This window comes from Salvelinus fontinalis, chromosome 11, assembly GCF_029448725.1.
Source record: "Salvelinus fontinalis isolate EN_2023a chromosome 11, ASM2944872v1, whole genome shotgun sequence".
Classification (NCBI taxonomy): Eukaryota; Metazoa; Chordata; class Actinopteri; order Salmoniformes; family Salmonidae; genus Salvelinus; species Salvelinus fontinalis.
This window is the reverse complement of record NC_074675.1, coordinates 54,680,978-54,705,425: the sequence shown is the minus strand read 5'-3', so window position 1 is coordinate 54,705,425 and position 24,448 is coordinate 54,680,978. Positions and strand designations below refer to the sequence as shown.

Sequence of the window (24,448 nt, the reverse complement as noted above, 5' to 3'; positions counted from 1 at the left end):
CTACCACCAGGTGCAGCCATTGATTTGTAATTAGCCGAGTATGTCCATATTCATTGAGACCAGATGGGGAAAGGGGAGATACCTAGTCAACTGAATGTATTCAACCGAAATGTGTCTTCCGAATGGCAGAACGCCAGATTTTTTTACCTTGTCTTTCTCGGGGAGATTCGACCCAGCAACCTTTCAGATACTAACCCAACGCTCTAACCACTAGGCTACCTGATGGGGAAAGTGCTGCAGCTGATGATGAGGCATAGGCGTTTACCGATGTTTTAGTTTAAGAAAATTAAACTTTGACGTAACACACAAAATAATCTAACCTTTGCGATATACATCCTTTATTCACAGAAATATCACAATTTACATACAAATACAAAGAAGTATATCTGAGTTTATAAAAATACGAAATAGCAATACGACAACATAAAAAGATTTTCAACACTGTACGTAATGGTTAGCCCCGTACCCCTAAACTTACGGAAACCATCTTTGGTCGTCGGTCCTCATTTTGAATCATTTTGATTCGCTCGTTTAGAATTCGTTTTTCATATTTTCATATTTGGACAGTTGTTGTGTAGTTGTTGTTTGGTAGTGGTACAGTCGGAGGAATGGCAGGTTTCCCACTCTGTGATTGGTGAACTGGGGCTGTAAGATCAGCATGATTGGCGGGCGAGATTGGCCAGTGCTTTGGCGTGGACCGCCTTGTACAGGAGAGCGAAGCTGGAGGGGTTGAGAAGGCCGCGCCCCTGCACATCCACCTTGCCCATCAGCACGTAGTTCGCTCCTGAATGAATGAATAAATTCATGGATAGATGAATGAATGAATCAATTAATAAATAAATAAATTGATTGATAGATAGATTAATAAATTAATGAATTGATTGATAGATTAATGAATTAAGGAATTAATAACTGAATGGATGGATGGGTAGATGAATGAAAGAATGAACAAATTAATGAATTAACCAATTTACTAATCAGTCAATTAGTCCATGGTTTCCCAAACTTGGTCCTGGGACCCCCCCTAGAACTACACAGCTTATTCAAATAACCAACTGATCATCAAGCTTTGATTATTTGAATCAGCTAGGACAAAAACCGGAACGTGCACCCAGGTGGGGCCCCGGGACCGAGTTTGAGAAACCCTGAATTAGTCCATCCACCAAATATGCCAGACAGTTACAGGAATAAGCTAATGTTCTACTCAGTTGTGTGTGTGTGTGTGTGTGTGTGTGTGTGTGTGTGTGTGTGTGTGTGTGTGTGTGTGTGTGTCAGATGTACACTGAGTGTACAAAACATTATGAACACCTGTTCTTTCCATGACAGAGACTGACCAGGTGAATCCAGGTGAAAGCTATGATCCCTCATTGATGTCACCTGTTAAATCCACTTAATTCAGTGTAGATGAAGGTGAGGAGACAGGTTAAAGAAGGATTTTAAAGCCTCAAGACAATTGACACATGGATTGTGTATGTGTGCCATTCAGAGGGTGAATGGGCAAGACAAAATATTTAATAAGTGTCTTTGAACAGGGTCTGGTAGTAGGTGCCAGGCGCACCACTTTGTGTCAAGAACTGCAACACTGCTGGGTTTATCACCCTCAACAGTTTCCTGTGTGTATCAAGAATGGTCCACCACCCAATGGCCATCCAGCCAACTTGACACAACTGTGGGAAGCATTAGAGTCAACATGGGCCAGCATCCCTGTGGAACGCTTTCGACACCTTGTATAGTCCATGCCCCGATGAACTGAGACTGTTCTGAGGGCAAAAAGGATGGGGGACTGGGGGGGATGGGGTGCAACTCAATATTAGGAAGGTGTTCCTAATGTTTGGTATAGTCAGTGTATGTGAGACAGTACATACCTTTGCGTAGGCTGGGGCAATTCCTGCAGTTGGAGGTGAGTTTGACGGACATGGCTGGTCCTGATTTGATGATGGCCATGTGGCCACTCTTATAGGACTTGATGAGAGACACATCCACAGTCACACTGCCTCTAGGGCCTGGGACCAAGGATGTCACCTTCCCTGTGATCACTGGGAGTTGGGAGAGAGGATAGGAGAGGGAGGGGTGGGGTGGGGGGGTGATGGAGTAAGATACCGAGTGGGAGGGGTTGAAACAGGACACCAGGATTCTATTCCGGTGGTTTGTACATTCTGACTCACTCATCCCACTTCCTTCTCTGGGGATTAAGATATTATTGTCATATCAAGGCTTGTGACAAACATTTTCCTATGGGTATTATTTGGTGTTTGTTAAAATCTGAGAATGGCAGAGTGAGAGAGAGACAGGGAGTGAGAGAGAGACAGGGAGGGAGAGAGAGACAGGGAGGAGAGAGAGACAGGGAGGGAGAGAGACAGGGAGGGAGAGAGAGACAGGGAGGGAGAGAGAGACAGGGAGGGAGAGAGAGAGGGGGAGAGAGAGACAGGGAGAGAGTGAGAGGGAGAGAGAAAGAGGGAGAGAGAGAGAAAGATTTCCCCACAGGACCTTGTTTTGAGTCATTTAGAATAATTGTTCTAAGTGCTGTGTCTTCTTCCTGTCTACCACTAAACTGTGCCCATGCAGATCACATACCAATCTACTAGCACAAATACTGTAGCTATGACAACCAAGATAGCAACTTCAAACCATGCCAACGAACATGTGAGATAGAGGGAGAGAGAGACACGGAGCGAGAGAGAGAGAAACAGGGAGAGAGAGAGAGAGAGAGAGGGAGGAATGAAATCATTAGGGAAGACAGGGAGAACCAAAAAGATAGACCGTACGAAGAGGGGTAGAGGGTGTGACTCACCGAAATCATTAGGGCAGAAGTTGGATTGGAGTGTTCCTGTCCTCTTACAAGCCACGGTACACAGCTGATTCATCGGTAGGGCTACAAAACACACACACACACACACACACACACACAGTTATTTCAAAACAAAATGTCTGAAAAGCAGCAGTAACAATCACAGTGTAGTATCAAACGGTTGTTCCCTCATCAGACTGTAACTCACGTTTCTTGCTCACGGCAGGTTTCTTAGTCACGGTCTTAGTCCGGCTCGGTCCACGCTTGGCTGTGGTTTTAGGCTTAGTCCCTGGTTCAGGTGTGGGCTTGGCTCCAGGCTTAGAGAAGGGTTTCTTAATTGGTTTCACTATTTTGGCCCCTGGTTTTGGTGTGGGCTTGGATTTCACCTTGGTACCAGGTTTAGGGGTTGGTTTAGCCTTGGTACCTGGTTTAGGGGTTGGTTTAGCCTTGGTACCAGGTTTAGGGGTTGGTTTAGCCTTGGTACCAGGTTTAGGGGTTGGTTTAGCCTTGGTACCAGGTTTAGGGGTAGGTATGGGTCTGACTCCGGGCTTGGCTGTAGGCTTACGTGGTGGAGGCTTCACTGGTATCCTTACCCCAGGTCTGACGGCTGGTTTTGGGGTGGGCTTGGCCCTGATGGCTGGCTTGGGTTTAGGAGTGTTCCGGGCTGGTTTGGTCAGCTTGGAGGTTGGTTTCTGGGGTGTTGCGGTGACCCGAGACCCATGGACGTTGTCTTCCCCGGAGGAGGGCGTCCGGGAACCCCGGGGCACGCTGGAGTAGTGAGCCATGAAGCCGTTGGAGGTCACACTGAGGTCAGACACAAATTGCACCAGGAGCTCGTTCCCATTGGTCACTAGGGTCCTGTAAGAGGGGTGGAGGGAATGGAGGAGAGGAAGAGGAGGGGAAAGAGAGAGGAGAGGAAGAGGAGGGGAAAGAGAAAGGACAGGAAGAGGAGGAGAGGAAGAGGAGGGGAGAGAGAGGGGAGGAGAGGAAGAAAGAGGAGAGGAAGATGAGGAGAGGAAGAGAAGGAGAAGAGAGAGAGGATGAGGAAGAGGAGGGGGAAGAAAGAGGAGGAGAGGCAGAGAGAGGAGAGGGAGATGAGGGGAGGAGAGGAAGAGAAGGAGAAGAGAGAGAGGATGAGGAAGAGAGAGGAGGAGAGGCAGAGGAAGGGAAAGAGAGAGAGGAAGAGGAGAAAGAGAGGAGGAAGAGGATGGGAAAGGGAGAGGAAGAGAGGGGAAGAGGAGGGGAAAGAGAGAGGAAGATGATGGGAGGAGAGGAAGAAGAGGGGAAGAGGAAGAGAAGGGAAAAAGAGAGGAGGAAGAGGAGGGGAAAGAGAGAGGAGAGGAAGAGAGAATAGCGAAGGGAATGAGAGTGATGAGAGAGAGCCGTGGTAGATTTTGAAAAATCCTTTTGATACTAGTGAAAAGTTTTACAAATCTAAGTGAAAATGTAACAACATTTGATAAACATTTCAGTAACATCATAAGAACATTTTCTGACCCTGGTACCCTGTCACCACAGTACTTCCCGATGCGCCGCGAGTCGTCCCTCTCACCCCCATTAAAGAATGCCACGTAGTCATAGCGACAGTACGTGTCAGCCTCTATATCCAACTTCACAAACTTGACCTCGATCACCTAGGAAAACACAACCAATCACAATGTCACAACGGACTTTCACAAGATGACAGAACCACGCAGAGAACATGAACCATCCTTACATAACCCAAATCATGTTAAGTTACACAAGATGGAAAATGATCACACCATTCAAACCAATGTGTGTTGGAACTTCAAAGCCATTTATCTCAGAATCATCTTTTGACAGATATGAGCTCAGAACTCTAAGGTCATGATACGTTTTAGTTATGTGTCACTGTAGTTGCTTTCTTGTTATTCATAATTCTTGCACTGTAATGTAGAGTGAAAGGAGCTTTAGAATACAGAGGGGCATTTACCTTCTCTCTCTCTGTCTCTCTCTCTGCCTCTCTCTCTCTCTGCCTCTCTCTCTCAATTCAAATTCAATTCAAGGGGCTTTATTGGCATCTCTCTCTCTGTCTCTCTCTCTCTCTCTCTCTCTGCCTCTCTCTTTCTCTCTCTGTCTCTCTCTCGCTCTGTCTCTCTCTCTCTCTGCCTCTCTCTCTCCCTCTCTCTGCCTCTCTCTCTCTCTCTGCCTCTCTCTCTCTCTCTGTCTCTCTCTCTCTCTCTCTCTCTGCCTCTCTCTTTCTCTCTCTGTCTCTCTCTCGCTCTGTCTCTCTCTCTCTCTGCCTCTCTCTCTCTCTCTCTCTGTCTGTCTCTCTCTCTCTGTCTCTCTCTCTCTGCCTCTCTCTCTCCCTCTGCCTCGGCAAACATGTACACGCCCTACTCCTTCAATGAAGCCTTTCATTTGCACACGTCACAGGACCGCAGTCAGGGGGGAGACACACACACACACACACACACACACACACACACACACACACACACACACACACACACACACACACACACACACACACACACACACACACACACACACACACGGATCTACTCCCGTAACTTAAGCTTCCAGAGCCGTCTCTAACGATGGCCGTTAAGTGTCTTTCAGAACCTCAAATAAGATGAAATGATATGCTGCTGATGCTGTGTTGTGATTGGTGGAGGTGTGCTACTGATGCTGTGTTGTGATTGGTGGAGGTGTGATGCTGTGTTGTGATTGGTGGAGGTGTGCTGCTGATGCTGTGTTGTGATTGGTGGAGGTGTGCTACTGATGCTGTGTTGTGATTGGTGGAGGTGTGATGCTGTGTTGTGATTGGTGGAGGTGTGCTGCTGATGCTGTGTTGTGATTGGTGGAGGTGTGCTACTGATGCTGTGTTGTGATTGGTGGAGGTGTGCTGCTGATGCTGTGTCAGGATTGGTTGAGCCCTGACATTGCTGGGCTCCACGGAGATGTGCCAGGAGCAGCTGATGCCTGCTGGGTAATCTGAGTTGGGCCAGTTGGGTGTCTTGACTGAGCCCTGAGCCTTCGTTAGTCTACCCCCACAGAACTGATTCTCTGAGGAGAGACAGACACAGAGAGAGAGACAGAGAGAGACAGAGAGAGAGAGAGACACAGAGAGACAGAGACAGAGAGAGAGACAGAGAGAGACAGAGAGAGAAGAGAGAAGAGAGAGAGACAGAGTGACAGAAAGAGAGAGAGAGAGACGGACACTATAAATAGAGATAGACTGAAGAGCATGAAACTACGGTATCAATAATCACTTCTCACTGTCTATGAGACCATAGTATCAATAATCACATTTCACTGTCTATGAGACCATAGTATCAATAATCACATCTCACCGTCCATGTGTGGTTTCCCTCCTTGGTAGTGAGCCGCAAACCCCCGTCCTCCTGTACTACTATCAGACACCATCTCCAGCATCATGGTGTTGGAGGTAGAGATGAGAGCCCCGGGTCGGAACGTCCCGCAGAACCTCCCCAGCTTCTGCATCGTGTGCAAGTGGCCGTTGTACACGTCCAGGTAGTCATAGCGACAGGTGGGGTCGGCCTCCAGGTCAAACATGCGGAAGGAGAGCATGACGACGTGGCCCTCGGGGACCTGGGTATTATGGGATGTAGATGTGAGGGGCTAAATGTCAGAGGTTATTTTATACCATTTTATTGGTTTGAGTTTATTTTTATTTTTACAGGGACAGTGAACATTAATCAACGTTTCAGTAAAAGTGCCGGTTTTAGCCAGCCGGCTAATTTACAACCGCAGTCCCTGGGCAGGTTATTAAAAACAATTACAATTACAATACAGACAATCAATGAGCAGTGAGCACATGCAGAGCAACATAGAACAAGCAAGACGTATCGTGCAGACAGAGAAACATAGAACAAGTAACACGTAGCATGCAGACAGAGAAACATAGAACAAGTAACACGTAGCATGCAGACAGAGCAACATAGAACAAGTAACACGTAGCATGCAGACAGAGAAATATAGAACAAGTAACACGTAGCATGCAGACAGAGCAACATAGAACAAGTAACACGTAGCATGCAGACAGAGTAACACAGAACAAGTAACACGTAGCATGCAGACAGAGCAACATAGAACAAGTAATACGTAGCATGCAGACAGAGCAACATAGAACAAGTAACACGTAGCATGCAGACAGAGCAACATAGAACAAGTGACAGGTAGCATGCAGACAGAGCAACATAGAACAAGTAATACGTAGCATGCAGACAGAGCAACATAGAACAAGTAACACGTAGCATGCAGACAGAGAAACATAGAACAAGTAACACGTAGCATGCAGACAGAGTAACACAGAACAAGTAACACGTAGCATGCAGACAGAGCAACATAGAACAAGTAACACGTAGCATGCAGACAGAGCAACATAGAACAAGTAACACGTAGCATGCAGACAGAGAAACATAGAACAAGTAACACGTAGCATGCAGACAGAGCAACATAGAACAAGTAATACGTAGCATGCAGACAGAGCAACATAGAACAAGTAACACGTAGCATGCAGACAGAGCAACATAGAACAAGTAACACGTAGCATGCAGACAGAGCAACATAGAACAAGTAACACGTAGCATGCAGACAGAGCAACATAGAACAAGTAACACGTAGCATGCAGACAGAGCAACATAGAACAAGTAACACGTAGCATGCAGACAGAGAAACATAGAACAAGTAACACGTAGCATGCAGACAGAGCAACATAGAACAAGTAACACGTAGCATGCAGACAGAGCAACATAGAAGAAGTTACACGTAGCATGCAGACAGAGCAACATAGAACAAGTAACACGTAGCATGCAGACAGAGAAACATAGAACAAGTAACACGTAGCATGCAGACAGAGCAACATAGAACAAGTAACACGTAGCATGCAGACAGAGAAACATAGAACAAAAAGCAACAAGACAAAATTCATAAAAGCAACAAAGTGTTTCCACACCTCACAAGCTACAGACAACATGGAATGCGGAAATACACAGCTAGGGATTATGTTCACAAATCTGATTGACCTTTAGCCAGGTCTTCATGTTTTTTGTGAAAGTGTGATATGTGGTGCAGTTATGTGTGTCTGATGGCAGTGTATTCCAGACATGGGAAGCTCTCACAGAAAAAGCGGATTTACTAAAGGTGCTTTTCCTTAAAAGGGAACTATACAGTCACCTCTCATGGCAGAGCTTGTGGATCTGCTGCAATATGTTTGGGTTTTCTGTGTAACAAAATACTGAGTGGAGGGGGAGCCAAGCCATTTAGGATCTTGAATACAAGACATGCGTCGGTGTATTGCACAAGATTTTCCCAACTCAAGAGCTCATGCTTTCTGAGGATGTAACAGTGATGATGGCTATTGGGCGTTCTATCAATCACTTTGAGAGCCTGTTTGTAGACATACTGAATGGGTTTTAATGTGGTACAGCAAGATTGGGCCCAACTAGTCAAGCAGTATGTTAAGTGGGGGAGTATCATAGATTTGAAGTACAGTTTTGCTACCTCTGTAGTCAAACAATTTCGTATAAATCGGAAATTAGCTAGGTTGAATTTGGTTATTTGAATTACCTTTTCACCTGCTTTTTAAAAGAGAGGTTGGAATCAAGTATGATTCCAAGGCACTTAAAATCAGATACCACCTGGAGCTTCTCCCCTGACACACAGACATCTGGCTCAGTAGCATCAGATACCAGCTGGAGCTTCTCCCCTGACACATAGACATCTGGCTCAGTAGCATCAGATACCAGCTGGAGCTTCTCCCCTGACACACAGACATCTGGCTCAGTAGCATCAGATACCACCTGGAGCTTCTCCCCTGACACACAGACATCTGGCTCAGTAGCATCAGATACCAGCTGGAGCTTCTCCCCTGACACATAGACATCTGGCTCAGTAACATCAGATACCACCTGGAGCTTCTCCCCTGACACGTAGACATCTGGCTCAGTAGCATCAGATACCAGCTGGAGCTTCTGCCCTGACACATAGACATCTGGCTCAGTAGCATCAGATACCACCTGGAGCTTCTCCCCTGACACATAGACATCTGGCTCAGTAGCATCAGATACCACCTGGAGCTTCTCCCCTGACACATAGACATCTGGCTCAGTAGCATCAGATACCAGCTGGAGCTTCTCCCCTGACACACAGACATCTGGCTCAGTAGCATCAGATACCAGCTGGAGCTTCTCCCCTGACACAAAGACATCTGGCTCAGTAGCATCAGATACCAGCTGGAGCTTCTGCCCTGACACACAGACATCTGGAGCTTCTCCCCTGACACATAGACATCTGGCTCAGTAGCATCAGATACCACCTGGAGCTTCTCCCCTGACACATAGACATCTGGAGCTTCTCCCCTGACACATAGACATCTGGCTCAGTAGCATCAGATACCACCTGGAGCTTCTCCCCTGACACATAGACATCTGGAGCTTCTCCCCTGACACACAGACATCTGGCTCAGTAGCATCAGATACCACCTGGAGCTTCTCCCCTGACACATAGACATCTGGAGCTTCTCCCCTGACACATAGACATCTGGCTCAGTAGCATCAGATACCAGCTGGAGCTTCTCCCCTGACACATAGACACCTGGCTCAGTAGCTTCAGATACCACCTGGAGCTTCTCCCCTGACACATAGACATCTGGCTCAGTAGCATCAGATACCAGCTGGAGCTTCTCCCCTGACACATAGACATCTGGCTCAGTAGCATCAGATACCAGCTGGAGCTTCTCCCCTGACACACAGACATCTGGCTCAGTAGCATCAGATACCAGCTGGAGCTTCTCCCCTGACACACAGACATCTGGCTCAGTAGCATCAGATACCAGCTGGAGCTTCTCCCCTGACACATAGACATCTGGCTCAGTAACATCAGATACCAGCTGGAGCTTCTCCCCTGAAACACAGACATCTGGCTCAGTAACATCAGATACCAGCTGGAGCTTCTCCCCTGAAACACAGACATCTGGCTCAGTAACATCAGATACCACCTGGAGCTTCTCCCCTGACACACAGACATCTGGCTCAGTAGCATCAGATACCAGCTGGAGCTTCTCCCCTGACACACAGACATCTGGCTCAGTAGCATCAGTTGTCCTCTTTGTGAAGAACATAAAGACTGTTTTTTCACATTAAGATGCAAAGATGAGTCACTGAGCCACTTTGTAACCTGGACCATTACAGTAGTGAGCCACTTTGTAACCTGGACCATTACAGTAGTGAGTCACTGAGCCACTTTGTAACCTGGACCATTACAGTAGTGAGTCACTTAGCCACTTTGTAACCTGGACCATTACAGTAGTGAGTCACTGAGCCACTTTGTAACCTGGACCATTACAGTAGTGAGTCACTGAGCCACTTTGTAACCTGGACCATTACAGTAGTGAGTCACTGAGCCACTTTGTAACCTGGACCATTACAGTAGTGAGTCACTGAGCCACTTTGTAACCTGGACCATTACAGTAGTGAGTCACTGAGCCACTGTTTAACCTGGACCATTACAGTAGTGAGTCACTGAGCCACTTTGTAACCTGGACCATTACAGTAGTGAGCCACTTTGTAACTTGGACCATTACAGTAGTGAGTCACTGAGCCACTTTGTAACCTGGACCATTACAGTAGTGAGTCACTGAGCCACTTTGTAACCTGGACAATTACAGTAGTGAGTCACTGAGCCACTTTGTAACCTGGACCATTACAGTAGTGAGCCACTTTGTAACCTGGACCATTACAGTAGTGAGCCACTTTGTAACCTGGACCATTACAGTAGTGAGCCACTTTGTAACCTGGACCATTACAGTAGTGAGCCACTTTGTAACCTGGACCATTACAGTAGTGAGCCACTTTGTAACCTGGACCATTACAGTAGTGAGCCACTTTGTAACCTGGACCATTACAGTAGTGAGTCACTGAGTCACTTTGTAACCTGGACCATTACAGTAGTGAGTCACTGAGTCACTTTGTAACCTGGACCATTACAGTAGTGAGTTCTTGTGCAGCTTGTTGTTTGCTCTTTGCATGCACATATATCACTGTATCATCTGCATACATTTGAACTTCAGACCCAGTACAGACAGAAGGCAGATCATTAATGTACAGGCAGAACAGGAGGGGCCCCAGTATTGACCCTTGGGGCACGCCCACATCATAGCTGAGAGTGGGCGACAGCTCATTGCTCACTCTGACACACTGAGTTCTGCCTTCAAGGTATGATTTCATCCATCTCAAGGCATTGGGGGAAAAGTTGAACTTGGGCAATTTTGTGATGAGAATCTCATGGTTAACAGTATCAAAAGCCTTCCTTAGGTCCAGAAACACAGCTCCAACAATGCCCCCTTTGTCCATCTTGGACTTCACATTTTCCAGAAGAAAGCAGTTGGCCGTTTCTGTGGAGTGTTTCGCTCTGAACCCAAACTGCATGGAGTGTAATGTGAAGGGGCTGTTGTTGAGGTGGGCAATCAGCTGTTCTGCTACACACTTTTCAACAACCGTCAGCATGGTCACCCGATTTAAAGATGGCCGTTACTATGGCTGACTTACAGACCCTTGGAAACACCCTCAGACCAATAGATGTGTTGGCGACCTTAGTAATGGGGCCAATGAGTGACTCTTTGTAGTTTTTACGAAAGGTAGAGTCCAGCCCAAACACATCTTTGGCTTTAGAGTTCTTTAGTGAGCTAATCACCTTGTTCACTTCTAACTCAGAAACCTCCCTTAAGATGAAGACAGGTTGAGCGTCATTCACTACCACTGAGCACAAGAAACCGGTGGAGGGGTTCTGTGTCAGTGCCCTGACAGAGTCAATAAAGTAGGAATTGAAGGCTAATGCTATTACGACTGAATCCTGTGTGAGATTGTTATTCACCATGATTTCTAGTCTTTTTGTAGTGTTACTATGGTCTTTCCCTGTTCACTTTTTTAGATTCTCCCAGATCAAGTTAGAATTTCCCTTTGCTTCACCAGTTATGTTAATAAAAAAGTTTACCTTGGCCTGTCTGATTTCTTTCATCTCCTTATTTCTCAACATGGTAAACCTACATCTGTCATGCTCTAATTTAGATTTTATGGCTGTTTTTAGAGCATAATCTCATTCTTTCATAAATTTCCAGATTTCTCCATTTAACCAAGGAAGAGTGCTCTTTAGGCCAGGTTTGGATTAGATTTTCTTTAGGAAGCCATTTATTGTAGTCTGGATTGTGATAGAAAAACTTGACTATTAGCTTCCACATCTGTATAGGACAAGAGATCATTCCAGTAAATTCCCTTAATTGCGTTTTCAAAAACATTTTTTTTCACTCTTGGGTATTCTGAGTTGATCCGGCTTTCTAACAGTAGAGAGGTGAAACCTGTTCAGTAGAGAGGTTAAACCTGTTCAGTAGAGAGGTGAAACCTGTTCAGTAGAGAGGTGAAACCTGTTCAGTAGAGAGGTGAAACCTGTTCAGTAGAGAGGTGAAACCTGTTCAGTAGAGAGGTTAAACCTGTTCAGTAGAGAGGTGAAACCTGTTCAGTAGAGAGGTGAAACCTGTTCAGTAGAGAGGTGAAACCTGTTCAGTAGAGAGGTGAAACCTGTTCAGTAGAGAGGTGAAACCTGTTCAGTAGAGAGGTTAAAGGTACTGTTATTACAGCTAGGGTGCAGCTGGACGGTTTGAGTAGTACCTCTGGTGTTATATGGTGTCGTGGTATATATTCTGTTGGGTACTCACAGTGATGTACCAGGTGCATTTGCGGTTGGGTTTGTAGTGGCTGGGGAATCCCTCACTGCCCACAAAGCCTGATTCAGTCACCAAGTGACCCCCACAGTGGAAGATAGGCCTGAGAGAGAGGGAGCATGAGGGAGAGAGAGAGAGAGGGAGTGAGAGAAACAGAGAGACAGAGAGAGAGAGAAAGGGAGAGAGAGAGAGAGTGAGCGTGTGTGGGAGGAGACAGAGAGAGAGAGACGTTAAATTCTACAACCACCTAAAAGGAAGTGATTCCCAAATCTTCCATAACAAAGTCATCACCTACAGAGAGATTAATCTGGAGAAGAGTCCCCTAAGCAATCTGGTCCTGGGGCTCTGTTCACAAACACAAACAGACCCCACAGAGCCCCAGGACAGCAATACAATTAGACCCAACCAAATTATAAGAAAACAAAAAAATAATTACTTGACACATTGGAAAGACAACAAAAAAACTGAGCAAACTAGAATGCTATTTGGCCCTAAACAGAGATTACACAGTGGCAGAATACCTGACCACTTTGACTGACCCAAACTTAAGGAAAGCTTTGACTATGAACAAACTCAGTGAGAATAGCCTTGCTATTGAGAAAGGTCGCCATAGGCAGATTTGTGACCTGTTATCACAAGAAAAGGGCAACCAGTGAAGAACAAACACCATTGTAAGTTCAACCCATATTAATGTTTATTTTCCCTTTTGTACTTCAACCATTTGTACATCATTACAGCACTGTATATATGCATAATATGACATTGTAATGTCTTTATTATTTTGGAACTTCTATGAGTGTAATGTATACTGTTCATTTTAATTGTTTATTTCACTTTTGTATATTATCTACTTCACTTGCTTTTGGCAATGTTAACATATGTTTCCCATGCCAATAAAGCCCCTTGAATTGAGAGAGAGAGAGAGAGAGAGAGAGAGAGAGAGAGAGAGAGAGAGAGAGAGAGAGAGAGAGAGAGAGAGAGAGAGAGAGAGAGAGAGGAGAGAGAGAGAGAGAGAGAGAGAGAGAGAGAGAGAGAGAGAGAGGAGAGAGAGAGAGAGAGAGAGAGAGAGAGAGAGAGAGAGAGAGAGGAGAGAGAGAGAGGAGAGGAGAGAGAGAGAGAGAGAGAGAGAGAGAGAGGGGGGATGAGAGAGGGAGAGAGAGAGAGAGAGAGGGGGGATGAGAGAGGGAGAGAGAGAGAGAGAGAGAGAGAGAGAGAGAGAGGCCTGCTGGAGGTCATTTTGCAGGGCGCTGGCAGTGCACCTCCTTGCACAAAGGCGGAGGTAGCGGTCCTGCTGCTGGGTTGTTGCCCTCCTACGGCCTCCTCCACGTCTCCTGATGTACTGGCCTGTCTCCTGGTAGCGCCTGCATGCTCTGGACACTACGCTGACAGACACAGCAAACCTTTTTGCCACAGCTCGCATTGATGTGCCATCCTGGATGAACTGCACTACCTGAGCCACTTGTGTGGGTTGTAGACTCCGTCTCATGCTACCACTAGAGTGAGAGCACCGCCAGCATTCAAAAGTGACCAAAACATCAGCCAGGAAGCATAGGAACTGAGAAGTGGTCTGTGATCACCACCTGCAGAATCATTCCTTTTTTGGGGGTGTCTTGCTAATTGCCTATAATTTCCACCTTTTGTCTATTCCATTTGCACAACAGAATGTGAAATTTATTGTCAATCAGTGTTGCTTCCTAAGTGGACAGTTTGATTTCACAGAAGTGTGATTGACTTGGAGTTACATTGTGTTGTTTAAGTGTTCCCTTTATTTTTTTGAGCAGTGTATTTCACTTGAATTGAATTTGAGAGAGAGATCCATTATATTATTTCTCTTTTCTGTGAGGAAAAATGAACCGATTCATGGCATGTTTTATAATTCTGTAGAAAACGGTTTCAGACGTCACAGGAACCTTGCTACTAAGGTAACTCCTTTAAGCATCAACATTCTGGGGGCAGAACCCCTCTCTAAACACACTGAAACCACCAGCAACACAGACCCACTCTGTTCTCTGAGAACTCACATAGGGGAGGGGTTTTATAAAGGTAGGTCCAATCCTGGGCAGTAGACACGGATAATATGTATGTTGGGGAGAACTCACATAGGGGAGGGGTTTTATAAAGGTAGGCCCAATCCTGTAGACACGGATAATATGTATGTTGGGGAGAACTCACATAGGGGAGGGTTTTTATAAAGGTAGGCCCAATCCTGTAGACACGGATAATATGTATGTTGGGGAGAACTCACATAGGGGAGGGGTTTTATAAAGGTAGGCCCAATCCTGTAGACACGGATAATATGTATGTTGGGGAGAACTCACATAGGGTTTTTATAGCACAGTCAAGCATAAACACACACATATACGCACGTTTAAAGTTTTGTTATTTGTATGTATGGTATACATCATCCAACAAAATGATAGCTTGCAGGTTCCTTCTCGACAATACAACAACAACAAGAAATAATACAAGATAAGAATACCAACATAAAGTAAATGGCTCAGTAGAATAGAATAAACATTTTAGCATCAGGATAATAGAGGAAGGTACTATTTGTCGTGTAATATTTAAACGTGTATAGAGGAAGGGGGATGGAGACAGTGTATAAACTGAGCAGTATAATAAGAGTCTGGTAGTAGCAGTGTGTGCGTGTGCGTGTGCGTATGTGGGTGTGTGTGTGTGTTTGTGTGTGTGTTGGTGCATGTGTGCTAAGGTGCAGAGAGTCAGTGCAGGTGGTCAGTCCAGTTCAAGTGTTCAGCAGTCTGATGGCTTTGTAGATAGAAACTGTCTCTGAGCCTGTTGGTATCAGACCTCTTGCTCCGATACCATCGACCCGACGGTAAGGAAGAGAACAGCTCGTGGCAGGAAGTGCTGTTGTGCCCTCTTGACAACAGTGGGTGGTGTTGTTGGTCCATGTCAAGTCATAGGTGATGTGGACTCAGAGGCACTTAAAATCCCCCTCCCTATATGCTGACTTGTCGTTGTCTGTTATCAGGCCTAACAACCGTGGTGTCATCAGCAAACTAGATGATAGGGCTGGTGTCGTGCAAAGCCACACAGTCGTGGGTAAACAGGGAGTACAGCAGACGGCTGAGGAAACATCCCTGGGGGGGGGACTCCTGTGTTTGTGTTGAGAGTCAGTGTGGAGGAGGTGTTGTTGCCGATCCTCACAGACTGTGGTCTGCCCGTCTGGAATTCCAGGAAGTCCAGTTGCAGAGGGTAGTGTTCAGACGCAGGGCTCTGAGCTTGTTGTCCAGACGCAGGGCTCTGAGCTTGGTGTCCAGACGCAGGGCTCTGAGCTTGGTGTCCAGACGCAGGACTCTGAGCTTGGTGTCCAGACGCAGGGCTCTGAGCTTGGTGTCCAGACGCAGGACTCTGAGCTTGGTGTCCAGACCCAGGGCTCTGAGCTTGGTGTCCAGACCCAGGACTCTGAGCTTGGTGTCCAGACGCAGGGCTCTGAGCTTGGTGTCCAGACGCAGGGCTCTGAGCTTGGTGTCCAGACGCAGGACTCTGAGCTTGGTGTCCAGACGCAGGGCTCTGAGCTTGGTGTCCAGACGCAGGGCTCTGAGCTTGGTGTCCAGACGCAGGGCTCTGAGATTGGTGTCCAGACCCAGGGCTCTGAGCTTGGTGTCCAGACGCAGGACTCTGAGCTTGGTGTCCAGACCCAGGACTCTGAGCTTGGTGTCCAGACCCAGGACTCTGAGCTTGGTGTCCAGACGCAGGGCTCTGAGCTTGGTGTCCAGACGCAGGACTCTGAGCTTGGTGTCCAGACCCAGGGCTCTGAGCTTGGTGTCCAGACCCAGGACTCTGAGCTTGGTGTCCAGACCCAGGACTCTGAGCTTGGTGTCCAGACGCAGGGCTCTGAGCTTGGTGTCCAGACCCAGGGCACTGAGCTTGGTGTCCAGACCCAGGGCTCTGAGCTTGGTGTCGAGCTTGGAGGGGGACAATAGCGTTGAATGCTGAACTGTAGTCAATGAACAGCATTCTGACATAGGTGTTCCTCTTGTCCAGATGTGTAGCGGCCGTGTGAATAGCGATGGAAATGGACTCAGTGGATCTGTTGGAGTGGTAGACTAATTGGAGTGGGTCCAGTGTCTGGTATGCTGGCCCTGATGTGGATCTTGTCCAGCCTCTCGAAGCGCTTCATGATGTCCGGGGTGAGCACGACGGGGTCACCTTGTGTTTCTTGGGCACTGGGATGATGGTGGTCTCCTTAAAGCAGGTGGGGACTACAACCTGGGACTGGGACAGGTTGAAGATGTCCGAGAAGATGCCCGCCAACTGGTCAACACACACACTCGTGTTAAAGCGGTGCCACATCAGAAAATTGTCACCACACACAATGCACACTTTACTTTGGCATGGGGCCACAGGCAAACCGTGGCACTTTTGAAAAACTGAAACCAATCGGCACTACACATAGCCTGTTATACACACACACACACACACACACACACACACACACACACACACACACACACACACACACACACACACACACACACACACACACACACACACACACACACACACACACACACACACACACACACACACACACACACACACACACACACACACAGGTGATATATTTTACAGCAAGCCCTCAGGCTTATTCGACATGAATATTTAATTCAAACAACTGTAATGGTTCTGGTCTGTTGGTAAAAGGCATCAGTGTGTTCCAACATACTGTGCTGTATCATATCCACGGTCAACACTTTTTTATCACAACCCCCCCCATGGCTCAGCTTATAGTTCAGAGATGTCGTGTTGTAGAAAGTTTCCCTCCCTGACCCGCTCCCTTCTCCAACCATGTTCCACTTCCAGGTCCTGACAGGGTTGCTTTGTGTTTAAAGTAGTGCCGGAAAAGCCACACTGCGTGGTCCAACGTCCTAAATATCTCAAGTGGTCTGGTCCCTCCTCTTCTAACGTGCCAAGCTAAATAAAACAGCACACAAATATCTGCTTTGTCAAACCTGCGCTAACTTTCCACGGCTCTGTATCTCGTGTGGTGGTTTTAGTGAAGCGGGTAGCGAGACGCGGCCGTCACAAATTCTGAGGAGAGTCAAAAGTTCTGATGATAAAGATCCAAAATCCCATAGTTCCCATCTGGGCCGTTGAGGCTGAAAGGGATCTGATTAAACGTGGTGCACTATGAAACAGGGTGCCACAGACAGAGCAGGGCTAGCTAGTCTCCATACTAACCACAGAGCAGGGCTAGCTAGTCTCCATACTAACCACATCATATTCTCCTGTGGGTCCTGCCTAACCGCCTACAGGCTATTTCTAACTACACTAGCGGAAAGAATTGAGTTTTAGGGGAAAACAACAGTGCAGAGAGAGTGCAGAGAGACAGGAACAGATTAAAACAGTGCAGAGAGACAGGAACAGATTAAAACAGTGCAGAGAGACAGGAACAGATTAAAACAGTGCAGAGAGACAGGAACAGATTAAAACAGGGCAGAGAGACAGGAACAGATTAAAGCAGTGCAGAGAGACAGGAACATGTGAAAACAGTGCAGAGAGACAGGAACAGATTACAACAGGGCAGAGAGACAGGAACAGATTACAACAGTGCAGAGAGACAGAAACAGATTAAAACAGTGCAGAGAGACAGGAACAGATTAAAACAGTGCAGAGAGACAGGAACAGATTAAAACAGTGCAGAGAGACAGGAACAGATTAAAACAGTGCAGAGAGACAGGAACAGATTAAAACAGGGCAGAGAGACAGGAACAGATTACAACAGTGCAGAGAGACAGAAACAGATTAAAACAGTGCAGAGAGACAGGAACAGATTAAAACAGGGCAGAGAGACAGGAACAGATTACAACAGTGCAGAGAGACAGGAACAGATTAAAACAGTGCAGAGAGACAGGAACAGATTAAAACAGTGCAGAGAGACAGGAACAGATTAAAACAGTGCAGAGAGACAGGAACAGATTAAAACAGTGCAGAGAGACAGGAACAGATTAAAACAGTGCAGAGAGACAGGAACAGATTAAAACAGTGCAGAGAGACAGGAACAGATTAAAACAGTGCAGAGAGACAGGAACAGATTACAACAGGGCAGAGAGACAGGAACAGATTAAAACAGTGCAGAGAGACAGGAACAGATTAAAAATGCAAATGCTTACAGACAAACAGGCAAGCCAACTGGTTTACTGTGTTCACATCTACACATGTGTTAATATGCACACACATGAAACATTGACACAAACACACACATGCACACTGGGTACACACTGACCAAAGACACGTTGACACTAACACACACACATTCTTTAAACACACAAATGCACCCTCAAGTGAACGCACACACCTTTTTTTCTGACTCACCTGGTAAAATTAGTGGTCTGGCTTTGAGCCTGGGTCCATCCCAGTGTCATCGACAGGAGGACAGACACAGTCCACACACACACCCTGCCCTGCATCCTGCTCTAATGCCCACACAGACCAAGAGAGGGAACAGACCAGAGAGAGAGGGCGAGTAGAGGAAGACAGAAAGGAGGGAAAGAGGGAGGGAGAGGCAGAGTAGAGGATGTAGAAAGAGAGGAGGATTGAGAGAGAGGGGGATGTAGAAAGGGGAGTGAGAGAGGGATACAGAAGGCATGGGTACGAGGAGGGGAGGAACGAGGGGAGGAACGAGAGGGGCGAGAGAAGGAGAGTTTAATATGTCCCAGATGGGGATGCCATGTTTTATTTGGTCGTGTGGCTGGGGTGTCATGTGACAAGTGAACAAATAACCTACATGTAAACATATGAGTATTGTATTGTTGGAAAACAGGTGAAATATAACAAATGAAATATATTGGAATATAAGGTGTGTGTGTGTGTGTCACAGACAGAATTCCAGTGTTACTGTAGATGTATATAACGAAGGACTGCTTCACTACTCCTACAGCCACAGCAACTAACTCTAGCTCTAGCTCTAGCTCTAACTCTAGCTCTAACTGTAACTCTAGCTCTAGCTCTAGCTCTAACTGTAACTCTAACTGTAACTCTAACTCTAGCTCTAACTTTAACTCTAACTCTAACTCTAGCTCTAACTCTAACTCTAACTCTAACTCTAGCTCTAACTTTAACTCTAGCTCTAACTCTAACTCTAACTCTAACTCTAGCTCTAACTCTAACTCTAGCTCTAACTCTAGCTCTAGCTCTAACTCTAACTCTAACTCTAACTCTAACTCTAGCTCTAACTTTAACTCTAGCTCTAACTCTAACTCTAACTCTAACTCTAGCTCTAACTCTAACTCTAACTCTAACTCTAGCTCTAACTCTAACTCTAACTCTAACTCTAGCTCTAACTTTAACTCTAGCTCTAACTCTAACTCTAACTCTAACTCTAGCTCTAACTCTAACTCTAGCTCTAACTCTAGCTCTAGCTCTAACTGTAACTCTAACTCTAACTCTAACTCTAGCTCTAGCTCTAACTGTAACTCTAACTCTAACTCTAACTCTAACTCTAGCTCTAACTTTAACTCTAGCTCTAACTCTAACTCTAACTCTAACTCTAGCTCTAACTCTAACTCTAGCTCTAACTCTAGCTCTAGCTCTAGCTCTAACTCTAACTCTAACTCTAGCTCTAACTCTAACTCTAGCTCTAACTCTAGCTCTAGCTCTAACTCTAGCTCTAGCTCTAACTCTAGCTCTAGCTCTAACTCTAGCTCTAACTCTAGCTCTAACTCTAACTCTAACTCTAACTCTAACTCTAATTCTAGCTCTAACTCTACTCTAGCTCTAACTAACTGTAACTCTAACCTGCTTGAACCACACACACCATTTATTTCTACAGAGCGAGAGCCAATGTCATTGAGGATTATTTGGGGATATGATGGTAGGAGACCTGTTTTTATTGGCAACCCGAGGGCACTCTGGTCAAAAAGATAGGGCCGAGAATCCTTCCATTTCATGAAACTGGTAGTTAAAACTGCATTTCGTCTAAAAGTAGTTGATGTGTGGATATGAAAATAGATAGGCTTGAAATAGATTTGAAGGAAAAGAAATGACTCCCATATGATCTGCCTAAACGTATAGTGTCAACATGTGCACCCTTTGTGTAGGTATTTAAAACTCTGACCAGGCTTTGGCATGGAAATCCCTGTCATTGCGACCCACTGTGTGATCATCACCATCACCATTGTGTTTGGAGTGTGTTAGAGTTCTGTTTTTAAAGGGGGTAGATCCAGTTTTTATATTGCAGATAGATTGTGGGTTCCATCAAAGTAATTGTCTGCATCATTTCCAATCCCCTATATGTACTTTTCTCTCTACTTCAGTATTGTCTCCTAACCCTACCACCCCTCCCCTAATTGGAGTAAACTAATGAACAACAATACTTGGGCTTCTTCTTCCAGTTTATTCATACCATATACATTTTAAAGACAGACTATTTTACATTAGTTATCTTTTTGTGTGTGTCTGTGTGTGGGCATCTTAAACGGGGAGGACCGCCTCGTGGTAATGGCTGGAGTGGTATGGTATTAAATACATGAAACACATAGCTTCCAGGCCATTTGATGCCATTTAATTTCCTCCTTTCCAGACATTATTATGAGCCGTCCTCCCTTCACCATCCTTGTCTGGTGTGTGTGTGTGTGCGTGTGAGTGTTTGTGTGTTCGCGTCAATAACAGCAGAACCACAACGCAGGCATTCCTTGGTCTTTTTTAAGCTGTGGTGGCCACTGGGCAGAAACCACATTGAATGTAGAATATGAAGAGAGTGGTTAGTATACAAACTGCAGCCTCCACAAACTCATCTTACTCAGACTCTGGACAGACTCTTCAGCGAGCTCATTAGGAGAGGAAATTGTTATGGATTTATCCAAATAAATGTCACTCGAAAACAGCTTAAACGTTGCTGTTATTCTGGCTGCACTTTTTGACGTGACTGTAAATTAGCCGGAGTTGGCTAGCTAGCAAGCAAGGGATAAGAACATCGCCTTCCAGCTTGGAAATGGAACATTTAGAACGAATGACTGGGTCGCGTCCATAGATACAGAACATTTAGAATGAACGACTGGGTCGCGTCCATAGATACAGAACATTTAGAATGAACAACTGGGTCGCGTCCATAGATACAGAACATTTAGAATGAATGACTGGGTCGCGTCCATAGATACAGAACATTTAGAATGAACGACTGGGTCGCGTCCATAGATACAGAACATTTAGAATGAACAACTGGGTCGCGTCCATAGATACAGAACATTTAGAATGAACGACTGGGTCGCGTCCATAGATACAGAACATTTAGAATGAACAACTGGGTCGCGTCCATAGATACAGAACATTTAGAATGAATGACTGGGTCGCGTCCATAGATACAGAACATTTAGAATGAACGACTGGGTCGCGTCCATAGATACAGAACATTTAGAATGAACGACTGGGTCGCGTCCATAGATACAGAACAGAAAGACTGAATGACTGGGTCGCGTCTCTGACGAACGAAAAACCAGCCCTTCTTGGGTAGGAACCCTAGATTTGTGTCAGGACTACAGTACATTTGGAAAGTATTCAGACCCCTTCCCCCTTTTGTTACGTTACAGCCTTTTTCTAAAAAGGATGAAACCCCCCCCCCCCCCTTCAATCTACAAACAATACCCTATAATGACAAAGCGAAAACAGGTTTTTAGTATTTGTTGTTAATTTATAAAAATAAAAAACAGAAATACCTGATTTACATAACTATTCAGACCCTTTGCTATGAGACTCGAAATTGAGCTCAGGTGCATCCTGTTTCTATTGATCATCTTGGAGATGTTTCTACAACTTGATTGGAGTCCACCTGTGGTAAATTCAATTGATTGGACATGATTTGGAAAAGCATACACCTGTCTATATAATGTCCCATAGTTGACAGTGCACGTCAGAGCAAAAACCAAGCCATGAGGTTGAAGGAATTGTCCGTAGAGCTCCGAGACAGAATTGTGTCGAGGCACAGATCTGGGGAAGGGTACCAAAAAATGTCTGCAGCATTGAAGGTCCCCAAGAAAACTGAGCAATCGGGGGAGAAGGGCCTTGGTCAGGGAGGTGACCAAGAACCTGATGGTCACTCGGACAGAGCTCTAGAGTTCCTCTGTGGAGATGGGAGAACCTTCCAGGAGGACAACCATCTCTGCCTCACTCCCCCAATAACGCCTTTATGGTAGAGTGGCCAGATGGAAGCCACTCCTCATTAAAAGGCACATGACAGACTGCTTGGAGTTTACCATAAGGAACCTAAAGACTCTCGGACCATGAGAAACAAGATTCTCTGGTCTGATGAAACCAAGATTGAACTCTTTGGCCTGAATGCAAAGCGTCACGTCTGGAGGAAACCTGGCACCCTCCCTACAGTGAAGCATGGTGGTGACAGCATCATGCTGTGGGGATGTTTTAAAGCAGCAGGGACAGAGAGACTAGTCAGGATCGAGGGAAAGATGAACAGAGCAAAGTACAATCCTTGATGAGAACCTGCTCCAGAGCACTCCGTACCTCAGACTGGGGCGAAGGTTCACCTTCCAACTGGATAACAACCATAAGCACACAGCCAAGACAATGAATGAGTGGCTTTGGGACAAGTCTTTGAATGTCCTTGAGAGGCCCAGCCAGAGCCCCGACTTGAACCGATCTCTGGAGAGACCTGAAAATGCTGTGCAGCGACGCTCCCCATCCAACCTGACAGAGCTTGAGAGGATCTGCAGAGAAGGACGGGAAAAACGCAGCAAAGACAGGTGTGCCAAGCTTGTATCGTCATACCCAAGAAGACTCGAGGCTGTAATCACTGCCAAAGGTGCTTCAACAAAGTACTGAGTAAAGGGTCTGAATACTTATGTAAACATATTTCAGTTTTTAATTTTAAAAAATTTGCAAGAATGTCTAAAAACATGTTTTTGCTTTGTCATTATGGGGTATTGTATATAGATGTATGAAGGGGGAAAAACAATTTAATCAATTTTAGAATAAGGCTGTAATGTAACAAAATATGGAAAAAGTCAAGGGGTCTGAATACTTTCCGAATGCACTATATATCTTGTGGAAGGATCAAATAGTATGAATGAATTCATCAAAATGTTTTTAATTAAAATATGTAAATCATTATCTGAATATGTTGGTAACCCGTTGTATAAAAGTGATAATGCCCTGGAAGCCGGTGTTTTGAGGATATATTGGCACGGTTTGCCGCCCCTCAACGCCATGCCAATATATCCTCCAAACACCGGCTTTCGGGGGCATCATCACTTAAATATCACACAGCTGTTTTTGAATAGGAATGTCTCAAGTGTTCCACGTGGATGCTATGTCTTACGTTAGTTATCTCTAAATTAATCTGCAGCGAGGCTGAGGGACAAGCGTTGCATAAGAGTGGCGTCACCTGACTTAAAAAAAAAACACGTGGACTCAGGTAGCTAATCTATGGGACAGAGTTATCAAACCCCAGAAAAAAAGGCTCAGTGAATGTGTATGAGGCCAGTCCAGATAAACCTCTACTCTAGGGGGGATGGGAACCCTTACTAAAGTCCCCCTACTAAACCCCACCTACTAAAGTCCCCTACTAAAGTCCCCTACTAAACCCCACCTACTAAAGTCCCCCTACTAAAGTCCCCCTACTAAACCCCACCTACTAAAGTCCCCCTACTAAACCCCACCTACTAAAGTCCCCCTACTAAACCCCACCTACTAAAGTCCCCCTACTAAACCCCACCTACTAAAGTCCCCCTACTAAACCCCACCTACTAAAGTCCACCTACTAAAGTCCACCTACTAAAGTCCACCTACTAAAGTCCCCCTACCAGTCGCAGCGCTCACACCACAGGAAGCTGGTGGCACCTTAATTGGGGAGAACGGGCTCGTGTTAATGACAGGAGTGGAATGGTATCATTCCATTTGGTCCATTCCTGGCCATCATTATGAATCTTTCTCCCATCAGCAGCCTCCTGTGGCCCTCTCAGGATATGGCTGTCCCTGGCCCT

General features: G+C 45.8%; 1 protein-coding gene across 1 annotated transcript; it reads right to left on the bottom strand.

Annotated features, from left to right (window-relative positions):
* Positions 1-311: 311 nt before the first annotated feature.
* On the bottom strand, positions 312-19,002 carry LOC129865955 (procollagen C-endopeptidase enhancer 2-like). The gene is made up of 9 exons (XM_055939058.1): positions 18,831-19,002; positions 12,486-12,594; positions 6,106-6,364; positions 5,694-5,818; positions 4,286-4,422; positions 2,997-3,646; positions 2,792-2,872; positions 1,866-2,036; positions 312-784 (listed from the first exon to the last, which is right to left on the bottom strand). Exons 1-9 carry the CDS (start codon positions 18,923-18,925, stop codon positions 654-656), a joined length of 1,758 nt encoding a protein of 585 aa, XP_055795033.1. The 5' UTR covers positions 18,926-19,002; the 3' UTR covers positions 312-653.
* Positions 19,003-24,448: the final 5,446 nt, after the last annotated feature.